Source organism: Cygnus atratus, chromosome 1 (assembly GCF_013377495.2).
Source record: "Cygnus atratus isolate AKBS03 ecotype Queensland, Australia chromosome 1, CAtr_DNAZoo_HiC_assembly, whole genome shotgun sequence".
Lineage (NCBI taxonomy): Eukaryota > Metazoa > Chordata > Aves > Anseriformes > Anatidae > Cygnus > Cygnus atratus.
This window is the reverse complement of record NC_066362.1, coordinates 66,324,740-66,349,071: the sequence shown is the minus strand read 5'-3', so window position 1 is coordinate 66,349,071 and position 24,332 is coordinate 66,324,740. Positions and strand designations below refer to the sequence as shown.

General features: G+C 38.3%; 1 protein-coding gene across 5 annotated transcripts in view; it reads left to right on the top strand.

The window, feature by feature from the left end:
• MICAL3 (microtubule associated monooxygenase, calponin and LIM domain containing 3) overlaps positions 1 to 24,332 on the top strand; it is a 158,955-nt gene that overhangs the window by 61,370 nt on the left and 73,253 nt on the right. For 4 of the 5 annotated variants that reach the window (XM_050715470.1, XM_050715459.1, XM_050715466.1 and 1 more), the window contains exons 10-18: positions 353 to 479; positions 1,032 to 1,125; positions 2,280 to 2,427; positions 3,749 to 3,945; positions 4,873 to 4,985; positions 5,492 to 5,554; positions 6,281 to 6,454; positions 7,548 to 7,640; positions 23,263 to 23,449. In XM_050715470.1, the coding sequence (XP_050571427.1) occupies positions 353 to 479; positions 1,032 to 1,125; positions 2,280 to 2,427; positions 3,749 to 3,945; positions 4,873 to 4,985; positions 5,492 to 5,554; positions 6,281 to 6,454; positions 7,548 to 7,640; positions 23,263 to 23,449 (1,196 nt within the window). Of the gene's footprint in view, positions 1 to 352; positions 480 to 1,031; positions 1,126 to 2,279; positions 2,428 to 3,748; positions 3,946 to 4,872; positions 4,986 to 5,491; positions 5,555 to 6,280; positions 6,455 to 7,547; positions 7,641 to 12,584; positions 12,681 to 15,160; positions 15,218 to 17,118; positions 17,224 to 19,730; positions 19,839 to 22,481; positions 22,590 to 23,262; positions 23,450 to 24,332 lie in introns of all 5 variants that reach the window. The other variant, XM_035550765.2, reaches the window with a different exon arrangement.

Sequence of the window (24,332 nt, the reverse complement as noted above, 5' to 3'; positions counted from 1 at the left end):
CTTGTGCCTATAATTAAACTGAAGAAAAAAATCCGAAGGAGCTGATAAGCTGAAGTATATTTATAGAAGAATAAGAAATGCTGAAGCTGTTCTTGGTCCTAGTTTTACAAAGCAGATTAGATGAAGAGTCTTTTCTTGGTGCTTATTGGTATTACATGGAGAAAGTGAGCCTGACTTACTGTCACAAGCCTTTCAATAGCAAACTGGATGAAGATGTAGGTGCCTTTAAAGTACCAGAGACAACAAAACTGTTTGTCGTTCCCTATTATCTTGGAAATATCTTTTATGATTTTCTTAGCAGTATTAATAGTGATGCATCTTTACAAAGAAACTTTTGTTTTTTTTTCCTAAGGGAAAGCATTTATAGGCTACTGCCTCAGACGACCCCTGAGAATGTGAGTAAAAACTTCAGCCATTATAGCATTGATCCAGCCACCCGGTATCCCAATATCAATGTCAACTTCTTGCGGCCACAGCAGGTAACTAGAAGAATTGTGCTTCTGAATATTTGTAATCTGCATTGTCTTTTCGTAGGTGAAACTATGCCCTTGTTTTGGGACAGATAACGACCTGACTGTGGCAGTATAACTTGGAAGCAGTGAGATGCAGATATATCAGACAAGAGTCAAGCTCTTTAATCCCTCTTTTGTCTAGAGTTTAGGAGTTGTAAAAATGTGCTTTTAAATCATCTGTATTTTTGATTTTGACAGTTTTAACCATGCTGTGATAATACTTGAAATCTATAAACATGTGTGTCTGTGCATACATTTTCTTTGTACTAAGTCTAGTATACCAGTCTATCATTGCAATTTGGTATCCACTGAGCAGCAGCAGTCATCCGAACTATTCAGCACTGACAAATTGTCCCTTGTTCTGGAGTTCTTGAGCTAGAGCTTTCTGCTACATAAGAATACTTGTCTTCTTTCTTTTGCCTTGGGATGACTCCTTCTTATCCTCCTGCCCTTTCTTTGTGGATGTTGGATACATAGCATGTTGGTCATTTTTATTTTATTTTTTTTGCATCATTTTAGGTACGCCACTTGTATAATACAGGAGACTTGAAAGACATTCACCTGGAAATAGAGAACTTTGTGAACTCCAGGACACCAAAGCTGACTCGGAATGGTAGGCCTTGTTACTGCTCCATTCCTTTTGGTATTCTGGGCCTGAATTAGTGCAGGGCACGTGGAGCAGTGTCACTAGTATATTGTTTAGTCAGGCTCTTTTGCTGTAGAAAAAGTATCCAGCAATTGTTTTGTCAGCAGTCTGATTTTTTGCCAATCTTTCAAGTTTCAATTAACATGCAAATATATTGTTGTTTACCTAGTTTCCTTGCTTTATAATGCTGCAATATTTCTAGAACATGTCATCTTATACAAGCATTGCTTTTCACCTCCCTTATCCCTATAACAATGTCCTTACTTAGAGTGCAGGAGGCTTGCCTGAATTCACTCTAACAGTAAACACAAAATTCTTATAAAAATAACAGAAGTTATTTCTAGTACAGTCTTTCATGTTTATGCTTTTCTTCACTTAATCTCATCTCCTAGCTTAACTAAATGGAACCTCACTTTACTTATGTTATTCTGAAAGCTAGTTGCCTTCTGAGAAGCATTTCAGTATCTGTCTACTTGGCCTGTACCCCGAGGAGTATGTTGAACATTTCCATTTGCACACCTTGCCTTTGAATGTCCAGATAGCATTGGGGTCTCTCTGAATGGTGCTTTGCTGCTGAGCCTGCTTTCACTGCTGAATATGTAGTCTTTGGATTTATTCTTTGGCCTGCAACCATGTCCCTTTAGGCTGTAATCTTGTCAGATCTTGCAGTAAGGCAAGGTCAAAACAGGTCAGCACTTCTAATGGAAGGCTTTCAATAGGAAAGAAACAATTGCAAAAGTACATTTGTAATTCTTGCATTACAAATAGTGTATCTGGACTTCAGAGAGCATTGTACTACTGTTTATCCTTTTGATAATATTTAAAACAAGCCTTTGTGACTGCTTTATAATTCCTGGGGCTCTTATACAAGGGCTGGGGTGAAATGTCGGGCAAGATATAACTTCTATAATTACTTTTTAGCAAATGAAAAATCCGTTCGTGGATTTAAAATAGATATCATAGCCTTTAAAAATAATAATAATTTTGTCCTGTTACCCATTGTAGAAGGAGCATATTGTTTACACGAAGGTTTTATTTGCCTATTCATATTTTTTATGATGTAGTTAAGATTCATGTAAGAGATTTTGTGTGTTTCTACTTAACAACATGATTTCTTACAGAGTCTGTAGCTCGCTCTAGCAAATTGCTCAATTGGTGCCAGAGGCAGACAGATGGGTACGCTGGTGTAAATGTTACAGATCTCACGATGTCATGGAAAAGTGGCTTAGCTTTGTGTGCCATTATCCACAGATACCGTCCAGACTTAATGTAAGTAATTGGCTCTTTGAAGATCTGGGAAGGGCAAAATGTTAGTTATATTTCAAACAAATACGATTGAGAGTGAGGCAATGTGTTTGTGACTTATGAAGAAATGGATTGAAATTAAGTCAATTAAGCCTGATAAAAGCTAATGTACAGTGATTCACCAGCAGAGTGGAAGGTCATAATAGCTTGATGAATATGAAGGTAAATGTGTTGTCATTTTCTTTTCTGGATGGTTTGACAGAATTAAACTTCAGATTGGTACTGTCTGAAATTCATTATTGTCAAACAGCTCTTCTCTGTGAAATTAGTCAGGAATAGTTGATAGCTTCAGTTAAATTTCTTGTGAACAAGTCTCTACACAGACCTTTAATCTCCTGTTTGACAGTAACTTCTTAAAAACTTTAAGGCTGCCCTTTACAGAAGTAGTGACTCACTACCTGAATGTTGCTGTTTGTAAACTAACATGTTGTTTGGATGAAAGAGAGGCCGTCCTCTTACACTATATATTGAGTAAAGCAGTAGCCACATTCTAGAACAGGAAAACAGTGGCTGGCAGAAGTATTAGTAGCAAAGGCTCTGGTAGTTCAATTGAAATCTGCAGTGACTTCAGCTTCCCAAAGGGACATTAGAAAAAATAAATGCCAGAGATGTAATTAAAGGCATAATCCAGTAAAAAGCATGCTAAATAATTGTGTGGTTATTCCCTTCCATGTGCACTGAATTGCTTTACTACCGGTGCACTCAAGTTAACTGAGCTACTCTTTTTAATAGCTATATAACTTGTGAAGGGTTCAAGTGAAAGTATTCTATACTGTGTTGCTTTTCAGATAGTTCATATAACTCTCCGTAAGCTATGTAACTTTTTATAGAGTTTTAGCTTTGTTTATATATATATATATACACACATATATATATAGTTCTACAAGTTTTGGAAAAAATAGAACAAAATAAGGGGTCAGTCGAGAAAAATGGGGACAAAGAGAAGCTTCATTTAGGACTTAATTTAGTCCAAGCACATAAAAGATTTTACATACAGGAAAGTGGTAGAGTTTTCCAGCAAAGGAGGAAGTGAAGATGTATTTCAGGGAATAATCAAGTTCTTAAGAATTAAAAATTAGGTTTATTGGAGGAGCAACAAATGAAAAAAGAGTTAAGTTTGAGTCAAAGTTCACCATAATTAAATAGCATCAACTCTGCAATACAAAAGGTATGTTGACAAGTAAATTTGGGAGATTTCAGAAAAAAATGGCAGTGGATCCCTGATTTCTTTCAGAAGACTGATTTCCACTTGATTGAGTGCATGCCCTCTTCCTGCCCTTTGCAGAGACTTTGATTCTTTGGATGAACACAATGTGGAGAAGAATAACCAGCTGGCCTTTGACATTGCTGAAAAAGAGTTTGGAATATCTCCCATTATGACTGGAAAGGAAATGGCATCTGTTGGTGAACCAGATAAACTGTCGATGGTGATGTACCTCACACAGTTCTATGAGATGTTCAAAGACACCATCCCCTCTAGTGGTAAGGAGTTTGGGGCAGGTCTTTAAGATTTAAAGACAGCTGCAGAATGAATGTGTGAGCTTAAGTTGTCTTTGTGCTTCTTCCACATGTACTTATACTAGTCACTCACTAACTTTACATTACAATAAGATGTCTTATTGGTGTTTATAAAGACAAGAGCAAAAAGAGGAGTTAATAAATACAAAGTAATGGTCTCAAAAGTTTAAACTCACTTCACTATTTGACGACTTCTCTGCTCTCTTGCTATTATTTAGGGGTTCATCTGTCTTCACTAATGTGAAATCCCTTGATAGTATTTGTTTAGTAGGTAACTTCAAAATACTGGCCAAATTTTATATCTGTTTTTTACCATCCATGAGTGATGAGAGTGACTTCAGGCCAATGAGAGGCAGGAATGAAAGATATTTGATTAAAACTGTAGGATATAGTTGCTTAACATAAGTGAATATTGCCCATCTCTAAATCTTAATAATGTAAGAGCTTTTTCTTTATTACTGATGATCTTAATTCAAATTCTAAGATATATCTGATTCACGTCTGTAATTCTGGGGGAAAAAATAAAAAATGTGTTTAATAGCCATTTAAAAATACAGTCTATATAAGTTAGGTATTATTTGCAAAACTCTGAACTTTTGTTACTAATACTGATAATCATGATGCTCTTCAATTATGAAAGTAAATACAGTATTTATTCTGGGTGTTTATAAAGCCTAGAAGTAGAACTGATTTTGGCAAAATGAAGAAAGAAACATATCTGAGAAAGCTATTAATTTGGGACTCTTTACAATTATTTTGTGCAGAGTGCTTAAGGAAAAGAGTGGTATATTAAAAAAAAAAAATTGGTGAGTCCTTCAGTTGTGTTTTTAATAATACCACTGCAGAAATAATTTCATGGCATTCCCTTGTCCTACCTGTTTTTGCTAACAGATAGTGTGGACCTGAATGCAGAAGAAAAAGCTGCCCTAATTGCCAGTACCAAATCTCCTATCTCTTTTCTCAGTAAACTGGGACAAAGCATCTCTCGGAAACGTACTCCAAAGGTAACCATACCCTGGTCTTGATAACAGCTGTGTCTATTAGGCTGCTGTCCAAGTAGGTGGTACTACAAATGGATGTGTCTGTCTGCTCTGTATCTACAAAAGACCATATGTTCTTCAGCTCTTGTCATGAGACAATACATGACTTTTAGAATTACATTGGTAATATGCACTCTCAATTGGTGGTATACTTCGGTCTTAAAATCCTAGCTTTTTGGTAGAATGTGGGGATATACTTTGTATTGGAACACAATTGATTGCTCAGTTCCCAGTTTGTTGGAGGTGTTGAAGAATGTCAGGTAGAGTTTCCAGTATGTGAAACCCCAAAGTGGGGGGGGGGGGGGTGACACGCAACAGAAAAAAAACACCTTTCTTTAAACAAATGGGGAATGACCTAGAGAATTAATCAGTTACAAAACTTATTTAAGTGCACTCATGACATTTGTCTCAGACCAGAAAGGTATGAGAATCCTTATCTTTGTTTTCTTTCTTTCTTACTCTGTTTTCAGGACAAAAAAGAAAAGGAACTGGATGGTGCAGGAAAGAGGAGGAAAACCAGCCAATCTGAGGATGTAAGTATTATAGTAAGGAAGGTGTCAGGGAGAAAAATATACCTGGTACATTTTTTTGTTCCCATTTCAGTCCTTTCATTTTCTGTATCCAGACTGGGCTTATGTGGGAATTTCTAAATTAAAATTAATTCTTCAGATGTTATGCTTTGTTGTATTTATAGAGGAAATATTTTACTGATGCTTATGAAAGAAGAGTACACTACAAATGAGATATTGCAGTTGCTCCGTATTCTATTTTTATTGTAATTTACTTTGATTTGGTGAGTGCACCAATAATAAAGTTTCATTTAGTAAAATCATGCAGTAGAGTCAGGGATTTCATTCATAGTTGAACTGTAGTCTCAGTTAGTGCAAAAGGCATACATAACTGCTATGCTCCGCAAGGTAATCCTTCAGTTCAAGTGCTTATAGCCAAATGGGTACAAGTGAGCTAAAAGTTAGTACTTAGAATTGTCAGCAAGGGTTGAAGATATCACTTTGCTTTATGCCAGCAGATTCATGAGTGTTTCAACTGTGGTCTCTCGGGTAGTTAACTGTGTCAAGTAAGGTTGGAAAGATAGCTTATCAGAACATTTGATGGCATACCAAAGACAATTAAAATGTGAGCTTGCAAATGCATACCAATAGATTTGTTTTCTACACTGTTAGAAATCTATTGCACCAAAGGGTAAGAGAGAAAAAGTCGTCTGGATGTATCTGTTAAATTTTGATCTCACTGGTTGATAGGAGGACGTCCCTCGAAGCTACAGAGAAGAAAGACCTACATTGGTGAGTGCCCTGACGGAGAGGAGAATTGATGCTGCCATTGGGAATCAGAACAAAGTCAAGTCCATGGCAACCCAGCTACTGGCCAAGTTTGAGGAGAATGCACCAGTGCAGTCCTCAACCTTACGAAGACAGGTATGAGATGGTTAATAAAACACTGTATTTTGGAATCATGGCAGAAAATCATGAGTAATAACATACATTCCTCAAGACTGGATGCTAGTGGTGCTCTTGTACTTCAAAGGCTGTCCTGGGGAAGAATGAAGGTTACTCAAAAGAGAAAAAAATTACATTTAGGAGTATGGGATGGTGAGCTTCCTAATGAAAGTCTACTTTCCTGTTACTGACAGTATTATGTGATCTCTTTCAAAAACACCTTACCAGCAATTAAGTTTCTTGTATAACTACTTTTGCTGTTGAAAAGCTTTCCAGGAACATCCCATTTCTCACCTCCAAGAGCTATCATTTAATTTCCGATTAGAACATTTTCATGTCAGGTTATATGTTTGTTCTTCTGAACTGTGATTAAGTATTTTTATCTTTATGTAAGCACAGCAGATAAATGTCTGGGAATTTCATTGCAATCAGGATATTTATATCATTTCAAGTGAGGCTTCCTGACAACTGCCGGTTATTCAGGATATTATCTGAACTACTGCAACTGCAGGGTAGTCATCTTTGAAGTGATGCCGAGTCACTTCAAGATGCTGCTAAGCTGTGTAGTGTCAGCAGTATAAGGCTCAGTATGGTTTAAGTGCCTGAGTTCTTGCTCTGCTGCATAGTCTATCTTGTGCCAAGCTCTGTGCTGCCCTGGCCAGATTGTGAACAGGACCTTATCTAGCTACTTTAAGTCTAGTTCAGGTGTATGTATGCTACGTTGCACAGTGGTGTTGGTAGCATAGCATAATCTCAAAACGGTGACATTTATTTTACTGTTTACCAGTCAAATGTTTCCTCAGCCACTGCATATTGGCTGGAATAACCGGGCTGAATTGAAGAAGTAATGAAAATAAAGTGAAGGTCAAAAAAGAAGTGCAGTTTCCCATTTGTTGATGTCTTTTCCCTTTTTATATATGACTGGCTAAATGAATTCTCCTCTACCCTATTTTTTGTTAAATGTTTGTCCGTCTGATTCTGTCTCTCATTCCTTCGGCTTTCTTCGAGTTTCCTTTGCTATTCTATCATCCCTCCTTGGTCCCAACCCAATTTCCCTACAACCTGCATACAGCAACCTGTCCTGCCTTATCAAGAACGTGTTCACAACCAACCATCCAGCAGACGAGAGCAGGGCCGTCTAGCTCCCATGCCCCAGTGGAAACAGGTAAAGAAATTGATTATGAATATGATATGTTGCCTGCACCCAACACCAGCTATCACTATCCTGTTTTTAAACCAGTCCTTTTCCAGCAAAAACATCCTTTTTAATGTGTGAGTCCATTATTTTAAATAGTTTAACTTATAATGAATAAAATCAAAGTCTGCCTTTGGTAATAATGCATGGTTTGTTGTTTCAGGAGGACTTAGTCAAACTTACCTTGTTGTCTTTTGCTAGTTTCATCTTCCTGGGTCTTCAGTGGATGTTTCATCAGAAGCCTTGCCTATAAAGCAACGTTGTATTGTCTGGAGTATTTCTAGATTATTCTCTTAGAAAACAAAAGAGAATAGAGTAGGCAATTATTGCAGCCAATGAGGTTAAAGATGTCATGCCATCTGTGGTATTAAAGCTCTTCATTGGTGTAAAGAGTAAAATTGATTGTCAGTTTTGCTGTTCATGTGAAATATTAAGTGTTCTGCAATTAGAAGAGACATTTCAGTTTCTGTGGTTTTCCTTTCTCTGTGACAAACTTAGCTTTCCTTGCGAGCTTCTCACCTTCATTGCATTGCAGATTCCTGTATTACTGTGGATTAAGTAAATTTTAGATTCTCTGCCACAAACAGTGACAGAATAAGGAACAACAGAAGAAAGATCAGTGGGTATCATATTTTATTTTCTCTTTTGTATGTTTTAGCCCATTGTCATTACCGGTATTTTTCTTTCAGCAGTGCACTTTGAAAGCAAGGCGTGTGACAAACAATCTTTTCAGGCAAACAGGGATACTTATCTCACTGGCTTCCTCTGCTTCCTCTCTTTCCCTGTGCAAATCACCTCCTCTTGTTTCTGAGAGTGCTGAGATATATTTTCCTGGCAGCCATAATTTAGAGAAACATCTGTTTCTTTCTGGTTGCAATTTAATCATAGCATGCTTTTGGAGTCAAGAGGAAGAAGTTTGGAAGTTCACTTTTTTGTGTGTTTATGGATTCATGGTGAACTTTGTCCTCAAGGTATTCAGCACAAGTAGTGCTTCATGTCATGACCAGTGCCATGATCTAGAACATTTCTCTCCAAAGAAGACCCAAACGAGGGGAATTGTCAGTAGGACTGTCAATAGAGTCTTAAAAATGTCAATATTACATTTAAGTTTCCAGAGTCATTCTTTGTTCTTCAACCTTCTCATCAAAATCTTCTTTATAAGCTAATGAGGACTTTCAGGTGGATACTCATCATCCATGATTAAGACAGATTTCAATTTTTAAGAATACTTCCAGGTATAGGGGAGAACCCAAAGAAGTGATACAGAAGGAGTGTATGTGGCTGTACATTACCAGGTCAGTTGATGAACATGGCTTATGTCACCCTCCTTTTATTCAGCAGAGACATTGATGGCTGTCTGTGGGTGCTTTTTCCCTCAGGATTGGTCCTGAAGTATTTGCTTGACTTTTTTCTTTGATGAGCTTTACTGTGTCAGCAGAAGATGGTTGGTTCTTGGGTCCAGAGTTCATTCTGGATTTTGCAATGTTTTTCATCTAACAATGAAATGGAGAAGAATAAAAGCGGGTCTCAAAGATGCACAATATGCAGAATACATTAGGATCGAAGAAACAGTTTATATGGTCCCTATTCTAAAGGTTCCTTAGGACTTGCCCAGGGAAATAAAGGACGTCAATGGTCTTCACATAAAAACTAATTGGGAATATATAGGACCATTTCTTCTGGACTGATCAGAGATCAGCTGAGGCTGGAAGCCATGCACTGACCCAAGCAGCCAGCTTTGTCAAGCTTGGACAGAAATCCATCCTGTGGGAATTTGTTGCTGAAGCAGTGCTTCGGCTGACTGCTGAAGATTCTTAATTCTGTTTGCTTAAGCACAAGGAATCTGACTGCTGTGAGACTGCATGTTACTTCGGTACTAAAACAGCTTTCTACAGTGACGTTAGGAACTAACTACAAAGTTATTTCCTGGGCCACAGGTCACCAGCAGTGGAGTTGGGGCTGGGTACCAGTCCATGTTGTTGGAGATGCTGAACAGCAGTGGTATGGCTCCTGACAAGGTCTTCAGGGGGGATTTGTGTTTGCTAGAAAGATCTGCTCATGAAGGTATGGTAAAGGGTCTCTTGTTTGGCACAAATGTCAGAGTTCACAAGCAGAATATTCTGTTCAGTGATTCTGCATAAGATATATCACATAATGAAAGACTTCTACTGAGGAGGCCTTTGAAGAGGAGCAAAGCAGTTCCTGAAGGGGACAAAGTGGTGACCTGCTTTTGAAGAAGACAACAAGTTGCCTCATATACTTGCCCACAGGCAGAATGCAGTTGAGGTCCTCAGGGGTACTTGGGAGAAGGACAGTTTCCTGTCTTGTGATTGATAGGTTTGGTCCTGCATCTTGGAAGCTGCATGGAAGAGGAAAGTGTACTGCAAAAGCAGCAAGAATAATTATAGGAGAGAACTGGATGTTTGTGTAGGAGGTGGTCTGGGTTGGACCACCAGTTTTTTTGGAGAATTTACATCTGCCTTAGGCTGTGGCTTGTCAGTGTCTGTCAGGTGGACTTCATTAGCTGTCCTTGCTTATCAGTTTAAGTCTGGAATTTTGCTGTTCCGTGGAGTTAAAGAGTTACCAGCCAAACAGTTTCAGTTTATAATACAGAGTGTCTCTGTGTCTGCTGTAGAGGTGGGATAGGGATGGCTTGGTATGACAGAATTCCTAGAAAGAGTGAAGTCTTGGCAGAATCTGTTCTGAAGTGGTTTTTACTTTCATCACAAGACCTTCTTGTTATCTCTTCTGAAAAGGGAAAACCTTGAAAGGATCAAGCACGTTAAAAACCTCCTCAGTCTACTGCTGTAAGCATTCAGTGTGGCCTGCATTTTCCTCCTGAATTAGATTGCAGTGTTTGATTTGTTGAACTACAATTTGGGAATGCTGATCTATGTTGTCAAAACTGGGTTCATGCTACTGTGAACATCTCAGCAGCAGCTGGTAATGCATGAAGGTAATGTTTGTGTATGTGCACAGGAGAAACGTGCAATTTTTTATGTGATATGGTATCTCCTAAAAAAAGCTGGATTGCGTTTTGTGGTATGGTGGATAATCTCAAATTAACCTCTAGTCGTGCTAAAATATCTTCCACGTTGCGTTCTGTTGCTTTCCATTTTCACTGCTTTTGGGAAAGAGCATCTCATCAGGGATCATGAAGCTATTGGAAAGCCATGTAGTCTATCCAGAAGAGTATCTGACTGGTTATGGTGTGGGAGACTAGCCCTTCAAACTGAATTTTGGCCTGGATTCCAGTCTTTGAACTTATGGTCTTTGGCATTTTTCTGCCATAGTTACATAGTCTCCTAATAACAAGAAGGTATGTGTGTAATGCACAGGTGTAAATCACTGATGTGTATGAAGATGTTTGTAAGATAGAGATCACGTGTTGCACAGCACAAATCTCTTCTGCCTCTGGACATCTGATGCTTGTTCTTTCAAGAGGATTTCCTGATATGTGATAAAAGTGTGTTGGTAAAAACCCTTCTCAGTAATTCTGTTGGAATTGTGATTTTTAAAGATATGTAATATGTGAGATGACCAGTCGGCTGGAGCTGAAATCTCAGCAGAAGAGAACTTATACCAATGATTTCTGCAAATACTGTTTTCCTACTTAATTTCTCATTTAAATATGTTAATAAGTCTTTCTTTCCTTGTTCCTGTAGCCATCTTTGACTTTGCATGCTTAGAGGTGCATCCTACTGGAGGACTGAATATGTACTTCATATACCCATACAATGTTATATTCCATGATCTGCCGTGGAAAATTACACAAGTTTGGGAATATACAGAAATTTCAAATGCAAACTAGGCCATGGTCGGATGACAGTCTGTGAACAGCTGTAGTGATTGAAAATGTTACCTCCCTTTCTGCTAGAGATTAGTGCCTTCACAGCTGAGCCTTTTGAATGCTCCTCATCCACTTCAGTGCAAAATCACGTGGCTTAGTTTAAGTTGATTGTAGCATCTGTTTGAATTACAGTTGACTTTTTTGGTGAAGGGGAAGAGAACACCCAAACAGATGTTAGCACCAGCTCAGCTGTCAGGACCATAATGAATATCTATAATATCTTTACACAGCACGCTGTTTCTTTGGAGGCTATCTTGCAGTGATTCTGGATACACAAGCATTTCTTTTTTCAGTGCAACAGTTTCCAGATATGCTCCGGTGAAAAGAAAAGGAAAAAAAAGCAAGCATAAGATACATTAAATATCTAGAAATGGTGGAGAAAAGACTGTACGTAGCAGGGACATAAAGAACTAGCAAGGCATGTTCTTTCGGTATATAAAAATGAGGACATATATGCATTGTATAGTATTCAGTTTATTTAGTATGGCTACATACTGCCTTGAAAGCAGCTGTATTTCTCTTCTAGTAGAATGGCAAAGCACAGTTTAACTCGCCTGAGACGGTTTAATATCTGTAAGGTAGAGAAGCTGAGAACAGGATCCTGTGACTTGAGTTGTATTGCTAATAAGCTGCAAGCAAGAGTAAGCAGGTCAACAGGACGGATATTCTTAAACATTGCAAGGCACAGCACTAAGTAATTTTTCACGAAGCAACAAGAGCAGTCCAACTCTGCTACCAAGAGTTTCAAGTTTTACGTTTGACTGAGCATAAGACCTTGACTCAGAAACTGTTGGTTGAATTGATTATTGCTATAACTACATGTTTATTAGCTGTCTCTAGAATTATCTGTCAAATGGATGTGTGATCATGTGAATATGGGTGAAAATTTTCTCTCTTTCAGCTTGGATAAAATGTGGCTTTAGGTCATTCATAAGAGCTACGAGCATAGGATCACGGTCTCTAAGCTTATGCATTCTAGCCTGTCTTACAAAGTCAAGGGTAATGTTATCGTAGCTTTTCTACCATTATTATGATTTTTTTTTCTTTTTTTGTTTTAAAAAAAGATGAGGAGTAAGGAACGTTGTCGGACCTGCCCCAAAAAAGTGATCATGCTCTCTTCTTCCACTCCACCTTCCTCTCCACCGTATCCCAGGCAGCAGGTGATTCCCTCTGCATGCTCTGTCCCTCTCTCTTCATTACTGCTTTGTACAAATGACTAAATCGGTTACCAGACATCCCACTTACAAATATATTTCCAATTTTCTTTTTTCAGAGGGTGATAGGGCTTCTTCAACCTCTTAGAATAGAAACACAGGTCAGCATTAGCTCAGAAGAAGCATCATTTTGATGATTGTCTAATGCACTGGAGATTCTGAGACTTTACTCTAGGGTAATTGGTAATTACAGTAGCCTTCTTCAGTTTTGAGTTGCAGCAAAATAGAACGGAAATAAAAGGGCCACGTCTACCTTTAAGGTATACATATGCTTCTTAGAAATTCAGTAGGTGTGCTTTTGTCTAAGTATTAGAACTTGATCCTGTATTACATATAGATCATTCACTGGCCAAAGGCTCCTTTTTTCTAAACAGAAGTTAGTATGTTTGGAGTAGTTCAGGGTTGGAAATTGCAACTTTTCTCCATCTCTGTTCTTTGTTTATAGAAGTGTGACTGAGAATTCGCTCTTGTATCCATGAAACTCTTTCAGATTTATTGTATGAAGTCCTTTTTTGAATTGTTGTTGTGGCCTGCACATGTCCAGTTTGGTCCTTCAGTTTCCCCCACATCCAGGCCTTTGTCTCAAGAGTTTGTTTTCAGTCTGTCTTAGTTTGCATTTGGAGTTGTATTGTTCTGAACACAGTATATACATGTGAATCAGATGTGTGTACACATGTATTTGTTGTCCTTCTAGTTAAATATTACCTGAAATCTTTAAATATCTGTCTCATTTGTTATACATGGTCATCCTGCTTCTTTGAGTTGTCTGTCTTTATTTTTGTTCCATCTTCCTACTGCAGTAATAAATTCTCCTCCTTCCTGATCAGCCCTTAACTAATGTTTAGTTGATAAAAAGACAGCTACAGTTCCATAGACCCAAATAGATTTCCCCAAAGGTGGAAAATGTTTCTTTGCTGAGCGCTTGTTTTTCTATAAACTCTACTTTTAGCAGAGTAGAAAAGGGACATTCTTGAACATATTGTTTGACTTGTCTTACTGCTGTGGTTTCTCAGAGTACAGTTACATGTTGCATTTCAGCTGCCCTCACTACAGCCTCTGGACCACACTTCCTCTGCTGCTTCTCCTATGTGAGATTTGTGCAGACTAGTTGGGTCTGCTTACCAAACTGATTTACAATTGTTCTAACAAAAAAAGCAGTTTGTTTTCTGGCACACTGTGGACAGTGTGGTGCAAGGAAGGATTCAGGAATGCACATCTGGGTAAAATAGGTGGGGAAAGCCCTTTTCATTAGCAAAACCCACATCTAAACTGAGTTGAGTGTAATGAGAAATTGTATCATTACAGAATGATTGTGGTTGAAGGGACCTCTGAAGATCATCTGGTCCATCCCCCCTGCTCAAGCAGGGTCACTTAGAGCACGTTGCACTGGATGGTATGCAGGCAGGTTTTGAATACCTCCAGAGTAGGAGACTCCACAACCTCTGGGCAGCCTGTTCCAGTGCTCTGTCACCCTCACAGTAAAGAAGTGCCCTCTCATATTCAGCTGGAACCTCCTGTGCTTCAGGTTGTGCCCATTGCCTCTTGTCCTGTGGCAGGGCACCAGACATTGTGATAGATTTTCCCCAAGCTTATGATAGAGAAACTAAGTTAAATATTGAGATTTATTTTTAATCTATGGTGTGGCAGTCACTTTCCATATTTAAAAAATGGGCTTTCAGTTTCTGAGGACCCTTTAGTCCTGTATTTTCCCTCCCTGTCTTCTCCAAGTATTTTGTTTGTTTGTCCCGTGACTCTCTCATACTTGCCTAGTTCAGTCATGAGAGCTGACTGCTGCTGGGTCCAAACGTACGTAGACCATTTTCTACCTCATGTCCTATAGGAAACATTTTTGCTCAAATTAAAAAAAAAAAAAAAAAAAGGCATTGTCAGCTTCCTCCTTTTAACTCAGAGGAATTTTTACCTCCTGTGTTACAGAAGTAATCTGTTAGAACCAGTTGAGGAACCTGCCTTTGGAGACATTTTTTCTTCCTTATTCTTTTTCTGAAATAGTCTTGGCCCACACCTCATAGCGAGTCAAATGGATCTATGTGCTTGTTACACTGATGTCTTTTAAAAACTCTGCACTTCTAATGCATTCATTCTACCAATTCCTTTAAACTTTCTATTTCTTTCCTTTGATCTAACATCACAGTAGATGTTGAGTGTCTTACCATCTTTATTGTACTAATTTTATTACACTGCGGTTAACAGATTTAATATGAATCTATATGAACTTCTTTTTTTTGATATCTTCCCTACAGGAACCAAGTCATTATTGCCATTTTTAAAATATTCTTCTCAGTAAACTGTTTTTCTATCATTATGACTTCTTTTCTGCCTACATTTTAAGAAGAATCAAATTCAGTCTGTTTTGACTAGGAAGTTGGTCTGTGATTGTTATTAAGCTCATAATTTGTTGCCTGCAGAGAAACAGGGAACCTGGTGCTGACTATCTTGGGGAGCAGAGTCCCAGACAAGGAAGGGTAAAGAGCATGAACAAATGGCATGGATTCTGATGACACAGCTGTGTGCAATACAGGGAGCAAATGTACTGAGTAGTGAAGCACTTATCCTAATGCTGCTGTTAACACGCTGAAACTGCTGAGAGTCAGTTAGGAGCAGTCAACTATTTCTGCGTGATGCCCACACGAACGCATAACAAGCCTTCATCAACAGTTTGCTATATGCTTGTATTTTGCCATAGATTTGGCACTTAAGCTCTTCCTATTCTTCTTTTTCTCTTACACCTCTTTTTGAAGTATGCTGTGGCTGTAGCAGAACAAGAAGAGTTATGTTTTGTGCTAATTCATGCGTACATGGTTGCACTGTGTTCACTGCTTGCTTTCTGGATGGTTAAACAACTGGCATTCCATCCTGCCTCCTACAGGCCAAAGTAGAAGGAAAAATGGTGAGGCATTATTTAGTATAGAGGGTTGAAGCCTTCTTAACAATGAAATATTCAACAGCCTGTCTTAATGATTCAGTATTATCCAGAAGCATGGGAAAAGGAAAGATAGGCACTCAAAAGAATTGGTTGATTTGAATTCATATTGACAAATTAATTGACATTCCAGTAAAGGCTTTTAATGAATTAAGTCATAAATGGTAGCCAACTATAAAGCTGTTGTAACTTCAAATATGTGTTCTACACAAAAGACACTTGTGGGCTGAATGTTTTCTGACAGGCAGTAGAAAATGAATAAGCATGTGTCTGCAGTGACACAGAAGCCCACAGCTTTACAATAGGCCCTAGTTTTAGTGAAAATGATCTAGTAGGAAGGAGTAGGTGGAACCGAAAGCAGCTGAAAATAGAGTATTATTAATGCGTTTGAATGGGAAAAGTGCTTCTCATTGATTGGGTGTGAACCCAGTTTTCTGTTCTGCTTTGGAGAACAGTTAACAGCATGTAGCAGCACTTGAGCTTTCTTGACAGATTAAGCCTGAGGTTTCTTCACACACACAGTTGTAGTTCCTGGTCCGTTTACTTTTGAACACTACAAACAAATTAGCTGAAAGCTGTATGATGTTGCAAGTGATACTCTGTCCTGTACAGCAGGCCAAAAGTCAGGTCTTTGTTCCATGTCACTATGTGCAACACACAACAGTTCAGCAAGATTGATATGAAAGACCAGAATAGCAGAGGTGTCAGATATAGTGCCTGGGGTGTGTTGACACAATGGTGCAGTAAGAACAAGTAGGACAGAAGATGCAGAAGTAAAATCGGCAACTTCTGTGCTAGTTTGATTTTGCTTCGACCAGCCGGTCTCATTAAACATCCTCTCTTTTATAAGCACAGCATTCTCTTTTATATACAAGCATCTTTAAAGAGCTTATTTAATTCTTTATGAACACTGAAATATATTGCCCTAAAATGTGTGTTTCTGTGCAGAAAATCTGAGAAACACAAATATGTGCAGGTGTAGATGTGTAAAGGAAATCCTCAACAAACAAGTACTAGAGTGAAATAAATTGGTGAATAAGTTCCTTTGTGCATGATAAAGTCACATCTTGATGAAGAGTGGTTTTTTGTTTGTTTTATTTTGGGTTTGGGTTTTGTTTGTTTGTTTGTTTGTTTTTTTTGGATGGCAATGCCAGAGAGAGGCTAAGCGCTTGTTTGATTTTGGCTGCAGCTGTCCTAGGTGGGAAAGTTGTGAATAATGTCTAATTCAGCTGATTTTTTCTTAGCCTGGAGTGTCAAAATTTAGCTCTTCATTAGAACATTAATGCAGTACACAGTGGAAATGAAAACAGTCTTCGGTAGGGAGCTTCTTACTGCTCTGCATGTGAATTTCCTACCTTGCGTCTGGCATTTTGTTGTCTTTTCCTTTGGGGGATTTTTTTTTTCCTGGTTTGTTTACTTCTTCCCTCCTTCCTTATCTCACAGAGATCTCCTCGTTTTTTTTCTGATGACCAAGTGCCTGAGAATGTTGAACAAAGGGCATGTCAGCTGGCTGCCCTCCTGGAGTCCAGGCCTGCCGTGAGGCATCAGGTGACTACAGCCCTGCCTGTCTGGCGTCCTGCATCAGGGGGTGATTCTGGGTACCACTGACATCTGTGCTCAGAGGGGTGGAAAAATTCACCAGAATACAGGGACCATTGCCTGTACACAGTCATGTGGCTAAAAAGAGAAGATCATGCTCATTTTGTGTAGTATTTTTATCATGCTTGCTGGTTTTTAACTCTTTCCTTGAGGAATGAGAATGTTTCTGTTTCACAAAATAGTATAAACAATAAGGTAAAAAACAGCCGGCAAGCTTCAGAGTGCATGCTGAAAAGCAGCTGGACCATGGATCAAGTCTTCTCACAGTGGTCATTTACCAGTCAGTTGCTCACCAGATTTACTTGCTTCTGGAAGCAAGAACATCTGCGTTTTCCAAGCATAACTGCTGGCTCTGAAGTACTACTTCTGTGTCCATATTTCCTGTATACTTATTTCCAGCAACAGAGTTGGCAGCTTGTGCAGATTTTCTTTGATTCTACTGTACACTTTTGGTTTGGTTTGGTTTTGTGTTTAATATTCTCTCCTGTTTGTCTTCTCTTGGCATAGGGGAGCATGCCAGTTTGAACTGTGCCTTCTTTTGTTTCTCGTTCCTAGCTGTTTTCGGTTACCTTCAACAGCCTTTGGCAAACTGGAGAGTGCCTTTGGAAAACACCATCTACATAAGTGATTATTTTTTCAGAATTTATGGTTTTGAGTTAACTATCCAAAACCAAGCTGTCTTCTTGAGCAGGAGTATAAACAGTCCCAGAACTTTTGTTGGTGGGCATAACTTTTCCAAGGGATGTCAAAAGGGAATTTATAACAATTAGGTCACTTTAAATTGGTGTTCTTTGGGGATGCAGTCTTTGATGATGATTAAAATCAGTGAAGCTGTTCTCCAGGAAGGCAGAATAAACCTTTGGCTGGATTTGAAATAGGATGCTGGGGACATAGAAGAAACAATGAAAGACCGAGTAAGAAGACTCCTTTAAACATATTATCATCTATTTGTTAATGGGTGATACAACCGAAGATCTCAGTCACGATCCAAGGACAGCATGCTCACATGTATTTCATTACTCAGTTGAAGTAATGATACAGAATTAACACAGGGACCAAAACATTTACTTCCTACCTTTTGTGTTGCTCTCTAGTACTTCTAGGCTCTTTTTGAGGATGGAAAAGATTAATAGGATTACACTGCAAAGAAAAAAAAAATCTTATTGCTGTATAGTGCAGAATTACGGATGAGAGAAAATAAAGGGGAGATGTAGAACACAAAGTAGAGGATAGGATAAAGCGGGTAAGGCAGAGAGGAAAAAGAAAACATGTTGGAACACTGCAGACAATGATAGATTATGATGTGGGATTTAAGGAAAGAAATCAAGAAAAAGTAGAATAGTAAGAGAGAGAAAGCAAAGTAAGAAATTTTCAGAAAATCAATTTGGTTAAATGTTGATGATCTTAAGTACAGAAAATTGGTGTATAAAACAAACAGTTACATTTCTGAAATCCCAGCTATTTTACATTTTGCCCAGTAGATTTAATCTTGAAGCTAACCTATTCTAAATTGCCAGAAATAGCTGTTTTTGTGGGTCAAGCAGCTATATGACATTTAGTTTTCCTTTTTATAACCTAAAGCATAATTTTCTTTTTTAAAATTGAAAGTGGGTCAAATATTTGAAATTTACATAATTTTTTTCTTCCGGATAGAAACTGTACATTCCTATAAATTGCTACCAGCACTGTCTGATATGTTTAGCTCCCAATTTTTTTTCCTATTTACATTAAGTAGGTTCTTGGGAGATGGGCATTAATGAACTATAGAGATAATGAGAGAGGCCAATTTTTGGGCTCTTCTGTGAAAAACTGGTTTCCGAAGGATGCGCATTCTCAGTTTGGGATTTGCTGTTTGCCATTTGATAAGCAAATCATTGAAACAGCAGCAGATTGCATTTTATTGTTTCATTCTTTTTAGCGTGATGTTTCAAATCTGCTGACATTAAATGTTATGTTGGAAACTTGATGCTGATTACTGGCAACGCATACAAGTTAATTTCTTTCTCTTCCACCCCTAAGGAGAGCAGGCTTTTGGTTTATATAGTTAAAATATAGAAGAGGTCTCACGTGGCCTGAAATACAATTGTAGTGTCTTGAGCCAGTAATTCAGAATAATGGGAGGTTCAGGAGGAGCAGAGGAAATTGATCTGGGATCTGTGCCAGTGGTTTAGTTGGTTGGGTTATAGGAGGCTGGACATCTGTGGAAGTAGGTAACTGCTTCCAAATGGCCCTAAATAACTTAAAACCAAATAAAGAGCAAATTAAGAATAAGTTACTCTGGCTCACTAGGGAGAAAAAGACCCTTGTAGGACAACTTGGAAAAAATGTCCAGTGCATCTTCTCTCATAATTACTTTTTTTTGCTCATGGGAAGAAGGGCCTGTTTTTGTTCTCATTTTCTCCTGTTTTTCCTTCATAGTCATGTATGATTGCTTTGATTTTTATTTTATTTTTTAGCCTGAGACTGAACCGTCTCGTCGATTCTTTGTTGACCAGTGGGAGCTCTCCCTTAGCCTCCGTTCTTCTAATCGCCCTTCTTCACCTTCATCTGACTCTCTTCGACAGGTAGCATTAGCCTGAGCATTGCAAGGTGCACTCAGCTGTGTCTGCTTGCCCCACCCAGGGACCTACCACAAGAGATGGCTAGGCTTGCACTGCTTCACCTGCAGAATGCGATATCTGTGCATATTCATGCACAAATGAGAAACCAGAGGCAGCCTGTTACATAGCTTGGTTGTTGTCAACCCTAAACCAGTTTGAAACTAAGTATATTTAACATTTGGTGCAAATGACAAGGCTTCTGCTACATCCCACTCTCAAATCAGATTTTTGAGCAGTAATGGTCTAGCTTTGGAGTAAAGCTTTCTTGTTTTGCTTGCTGCTTTTCTTGAGAGTTTGGGCCAAACTACAGAATATGTTGGTGTGTATATGCCTAATGGATAGTATGAAGTAGAAAGTACTTTGGCTTTCTGAAAAATCACTGGGAATTTGAACTAGTTGCAGTTGTCATGTGTAAAACAAACAACAGGAACTTGATTTGACCTAAGCTGAAGTGGGTTCAAAATGTTTCAGAACTTTCTACATCTTGAAGGCATTTGCCCAAGGGAGGAAAGATAAAATGCTTCACTAAAAATCCAGTATTAGGCCAGATGTCATGTATAGTAAAAAAAAATATCAGAAACACAGAGCCCAAAATCAAAAATTCAGCAACTAAATTTCTCACACTAAATAATCCATGGTATTGTGAGTCACTGTTCAGGCACAAAACTTTATATGTGTTGGTCGAAATTTAAAGATCCTGAAGCACCTGCAATTAAGGTTGGATGAAGGTTTCAAATCAAAACTTGTTCAGTAGAAAACCCAGTTTCAGCTAAAAGAAAGTTTCTGTTAAAAGCACCTGCTTCCCATGGAAGAGCTTGAATTGTCTTTTAAGAAAACTTAAATATCCTCAAAGGTTTCCTTTTAGAGGAAAATGGAAACCTCTTGGCCAGACGATCATGGTTGCCAGTTTCAGATCAATGCTAAATGAAAGGAAGAAAAATTTTCCAGTGTATTCCATTTTAAATGTAATATTTGACAAAATACGATATATGACATTGAAATACAACTGCACATATGTGTGTGCACATAAACTGAGGAAGAATATGGAACCCTGAAATTTTTGAAAGACAAATCATGGTTTTTCTTGTATATATAAGTACTGCAAGTGATCTACATTTTGGGCTTGAATTAGTATACAAGCCTGTAAGAGCAGTGAGTGTAAGTTCTTCATGGTGAGAAATAAACCTTCTTTACAACAGTGACACAACATAATGAATTAGGAGTAAAGCAATAGCGATGATAATCTCTGATGGCTGAGCACACCATTTTTAAAACCATTTCCCCCACAAGTACCCATTCTGTGTGTTTTGTTTTTTGTTTTTTTTTTTTTGTGATGCATCCTGCTTTTCTCTTGTCTGAACATGTGAAGGTTATATACGTTTCTAAAAGGCTAATAACCACACTCATGAAATTTTTGCTCTTACTAGTTGTGGGAAATAACTAGTGTGCTTCAAACAAGTTCTACTATGGGTAAAGGGGGTTTTGAGATAAGACTTCAGCCTTTTCCTTCAGGTTACTGTTATATCAGAAGCCAGTGTGTGTCTCTGCTCTTTCATTTGCTGAGGAGACTCCAGCTAGAAACGTTCATAATACTTCTTAGTCTGGAAAAGGAAAATGGCTTGGCGTGCTCCTTGCTGCTCTGAGTCAAATACATGGTGTTTGCAGTGTGATTAAGCTAACACGGATGTAACCACATAATTTTCCTAACTATGTAATTACTGCTGATGGCTGATTATTTCCTGTGAAGAACACTTCCTCCGCTCCTGCAGTGACTGAACTTGGCTTGCAAACACTCATTTTGTACTGTGTAAGGTAATAGCCAACCTGCCTAGATTTCTCGGAATACTGGAGGGTTTTTAAGTATCCAATTCTGGAGACAGTCAATATCCATGATGGAGAAAAGCCTAGTCATAAAGCCATGTTCACAGTTCAACAAATGCGTGTTCCAGGTGTATGCAGGTATGGCTTTAATGTGTTGGATGAGGTTCTTGCCTCTTTTTCCCTATAAACTTCTATGTATTTTTAGCATTGGAAAAAATTGTATTTTTGAATCACTGTGAGTTCATGATTTAAGGATTTCTTCCTGCTCTATGAATGCTCTGTAAACGAGTCCTTTCCAGTTGCTAAGCTTATAAGTATATTGTGCTAAGCATATAAATATGTTGCAGTCAGCATGTTACATTAGACTCTGTGACATGTCTTCTAAAAGATTTTTGATTGTGATGCCAATTTTACCTGGAACGTAAAATCTTTACCTATATTTGCTTTTATCTTTGAGAAGTGTATATGTTCAGGTTTCCAGGTATGAAATACCCCACAAGCAAAAGTAAGCTCTGATCTCTTTATCATCTTAGTATTTCTACAGCACATACAGAATGCAAAATGCAAACCTTCTTTTTCGTGGTTGCAGTTGATATTGGACTGTTCTAGTGATTATTGATGACACTAGCTTTGCTGTTACTACCTGTCACTTCATATTGTCCACAGTTTTGGCATGATTTCACCTCTCTGCACCTTTTCACCACCTAACCTATTATCTTTTCAGTCATTTAAAAATTTTTTTTTCTTTTCTCACTTCCCTTTTGTTTCATTCCATCCATCTGGTAGAAGTACATAAAGATGTACACAGGCGGCGTGAGCTCATTAGCTGAGCAGATAGCCAATCAGCTTCAAAGGAAAGAGCAACCCAAAACCCTTCTAGACAAGAAGGAACTGGTAAGACGATGTACAGAAGGTGACGTGTGTTTGTGATTAGATGTTCTGTAGATCCGAAGTATTGTGAGTGTCTGTTTGTTAGCACAGCTGATGGAATCTATAGTAGCTTTGTGAAAGGCTTCACTTCCCTTTCTCCATCCCCCCTCACTCTTGTTCTGGTTTTCTTTGCAAAATGTTTGAATTTAATCTCAGTGTCTAAGGATTGTGTATGAACAGTTAACAAACTGCCGGTCACATTCATGAAGATGTGTTTGGTCCACTGGGGCTACTTCAGCATTATTGTTTTCTGGAGGAGATACCAACTTTGATAATGAAGGTCTAAGAACTGCTGTTTGAGGGATTTCTAATGTTTTTGCCTTTCCGTCATATGCCTCCTTCAGTTATTTACTTCAAGGTCATATTTAATAGTACTTGTGTTCACTCCCCAATCCAGAGCTTAATTTACTCTTCACAAATGTAGGTGTGGTGTCCTAGGACTTTCTTCACTGGACTTCAAGGTTAGTTTTTGGTGTCCTGGCTAAAACTGGTTTGTGTCAAAGAACTGCAGCACCCATGTGTCAAAGAACAGCAGCATCCAGATGCTCCTGTATCTGCAAAGATGAGGAGAAGATATGACGACACAATCTTGAGAGACTGGACATGCACAAATTTAGTCATGCCTATTTCTGTCTAGGGCTCACTCAAAAAGGAGTTCCCCCAAAACCTGGGAGGCAGTGATGTCTGTTACTTCTGCCACAAGCGAGTCTACGTGATGGAGAGGCTGAGTGCTGAAGGCAAGTTCTTCCACCGCAGTTGCTTCAAGTGTGAATACTGTGCCACCACTCTGCGATTGTCATCTTACGCCTATGATATTGAAGATGGTAAGAGAAATTGCTTTTTTGTCAGAATACTTTGAACTGTCTTGGAAGTTTGGTGAGTTAGGGAAGGGAGTAACTTCAGTTCCAAAGACACACACTCTTAAACTGTTGAAACTACATGGATAGATATACCTAAGAATATAATCAGATATACCTAACCAGAAACCAGAACAATATGTCAGGAGATGTAACTCATTTTGTCATCCAGAAATTGTGCATGTTGAAAATAATGATTTGAAATCACACATCACTTTTGAAAAGTAACTTTTGTCAAAGGGTAGCAATGTGTTGCATTTGTTGCTTGAACAGGAATTAACAGAAATTTCACATTTTCTGAAGAAAGAATGAAGTAAAAAGTGTCTTAGATAAACCTTTATGTATATCAACAATATTCTTTCACGGCTGTCATTTATCTTTACTCCTATCTCAATAGGAAAACATGTACAAAATGATGTAAAACTAGTCAGATATTAGATGGAAAGGATTCTATACCAGAAATGATTGTGTATAAACCAAAATAAGTGAAAAAAAGTTCTAGAACTAATCCTTTTCCACATTCATTGAAGCTAAGATGAAGTAAAAATTTCAGTAAGCTGTATGCCATGGAATGGAACTCCAGAGTATTCTGTGCAGACTGAAAAGTTATGAAATTGATAGAAACCTTCTGTGGGTAGCTTGGAAGATTTTTTTTGAAGATATTGGGTAGGATAATGCCCATGGAAACATCAGCTAGGCATAAGGAGCAAAAAAGAACCAAAATAATGTATCTATTGATGATGAATTTTATAACAACCCTCAGTAATGGACTTGCTCTGTCACGAAGGATTGAGGAATCAAACCAGTCTCCCAGTAAGAAATAGAATGCATTATTCCTTGGTCAGAAGGT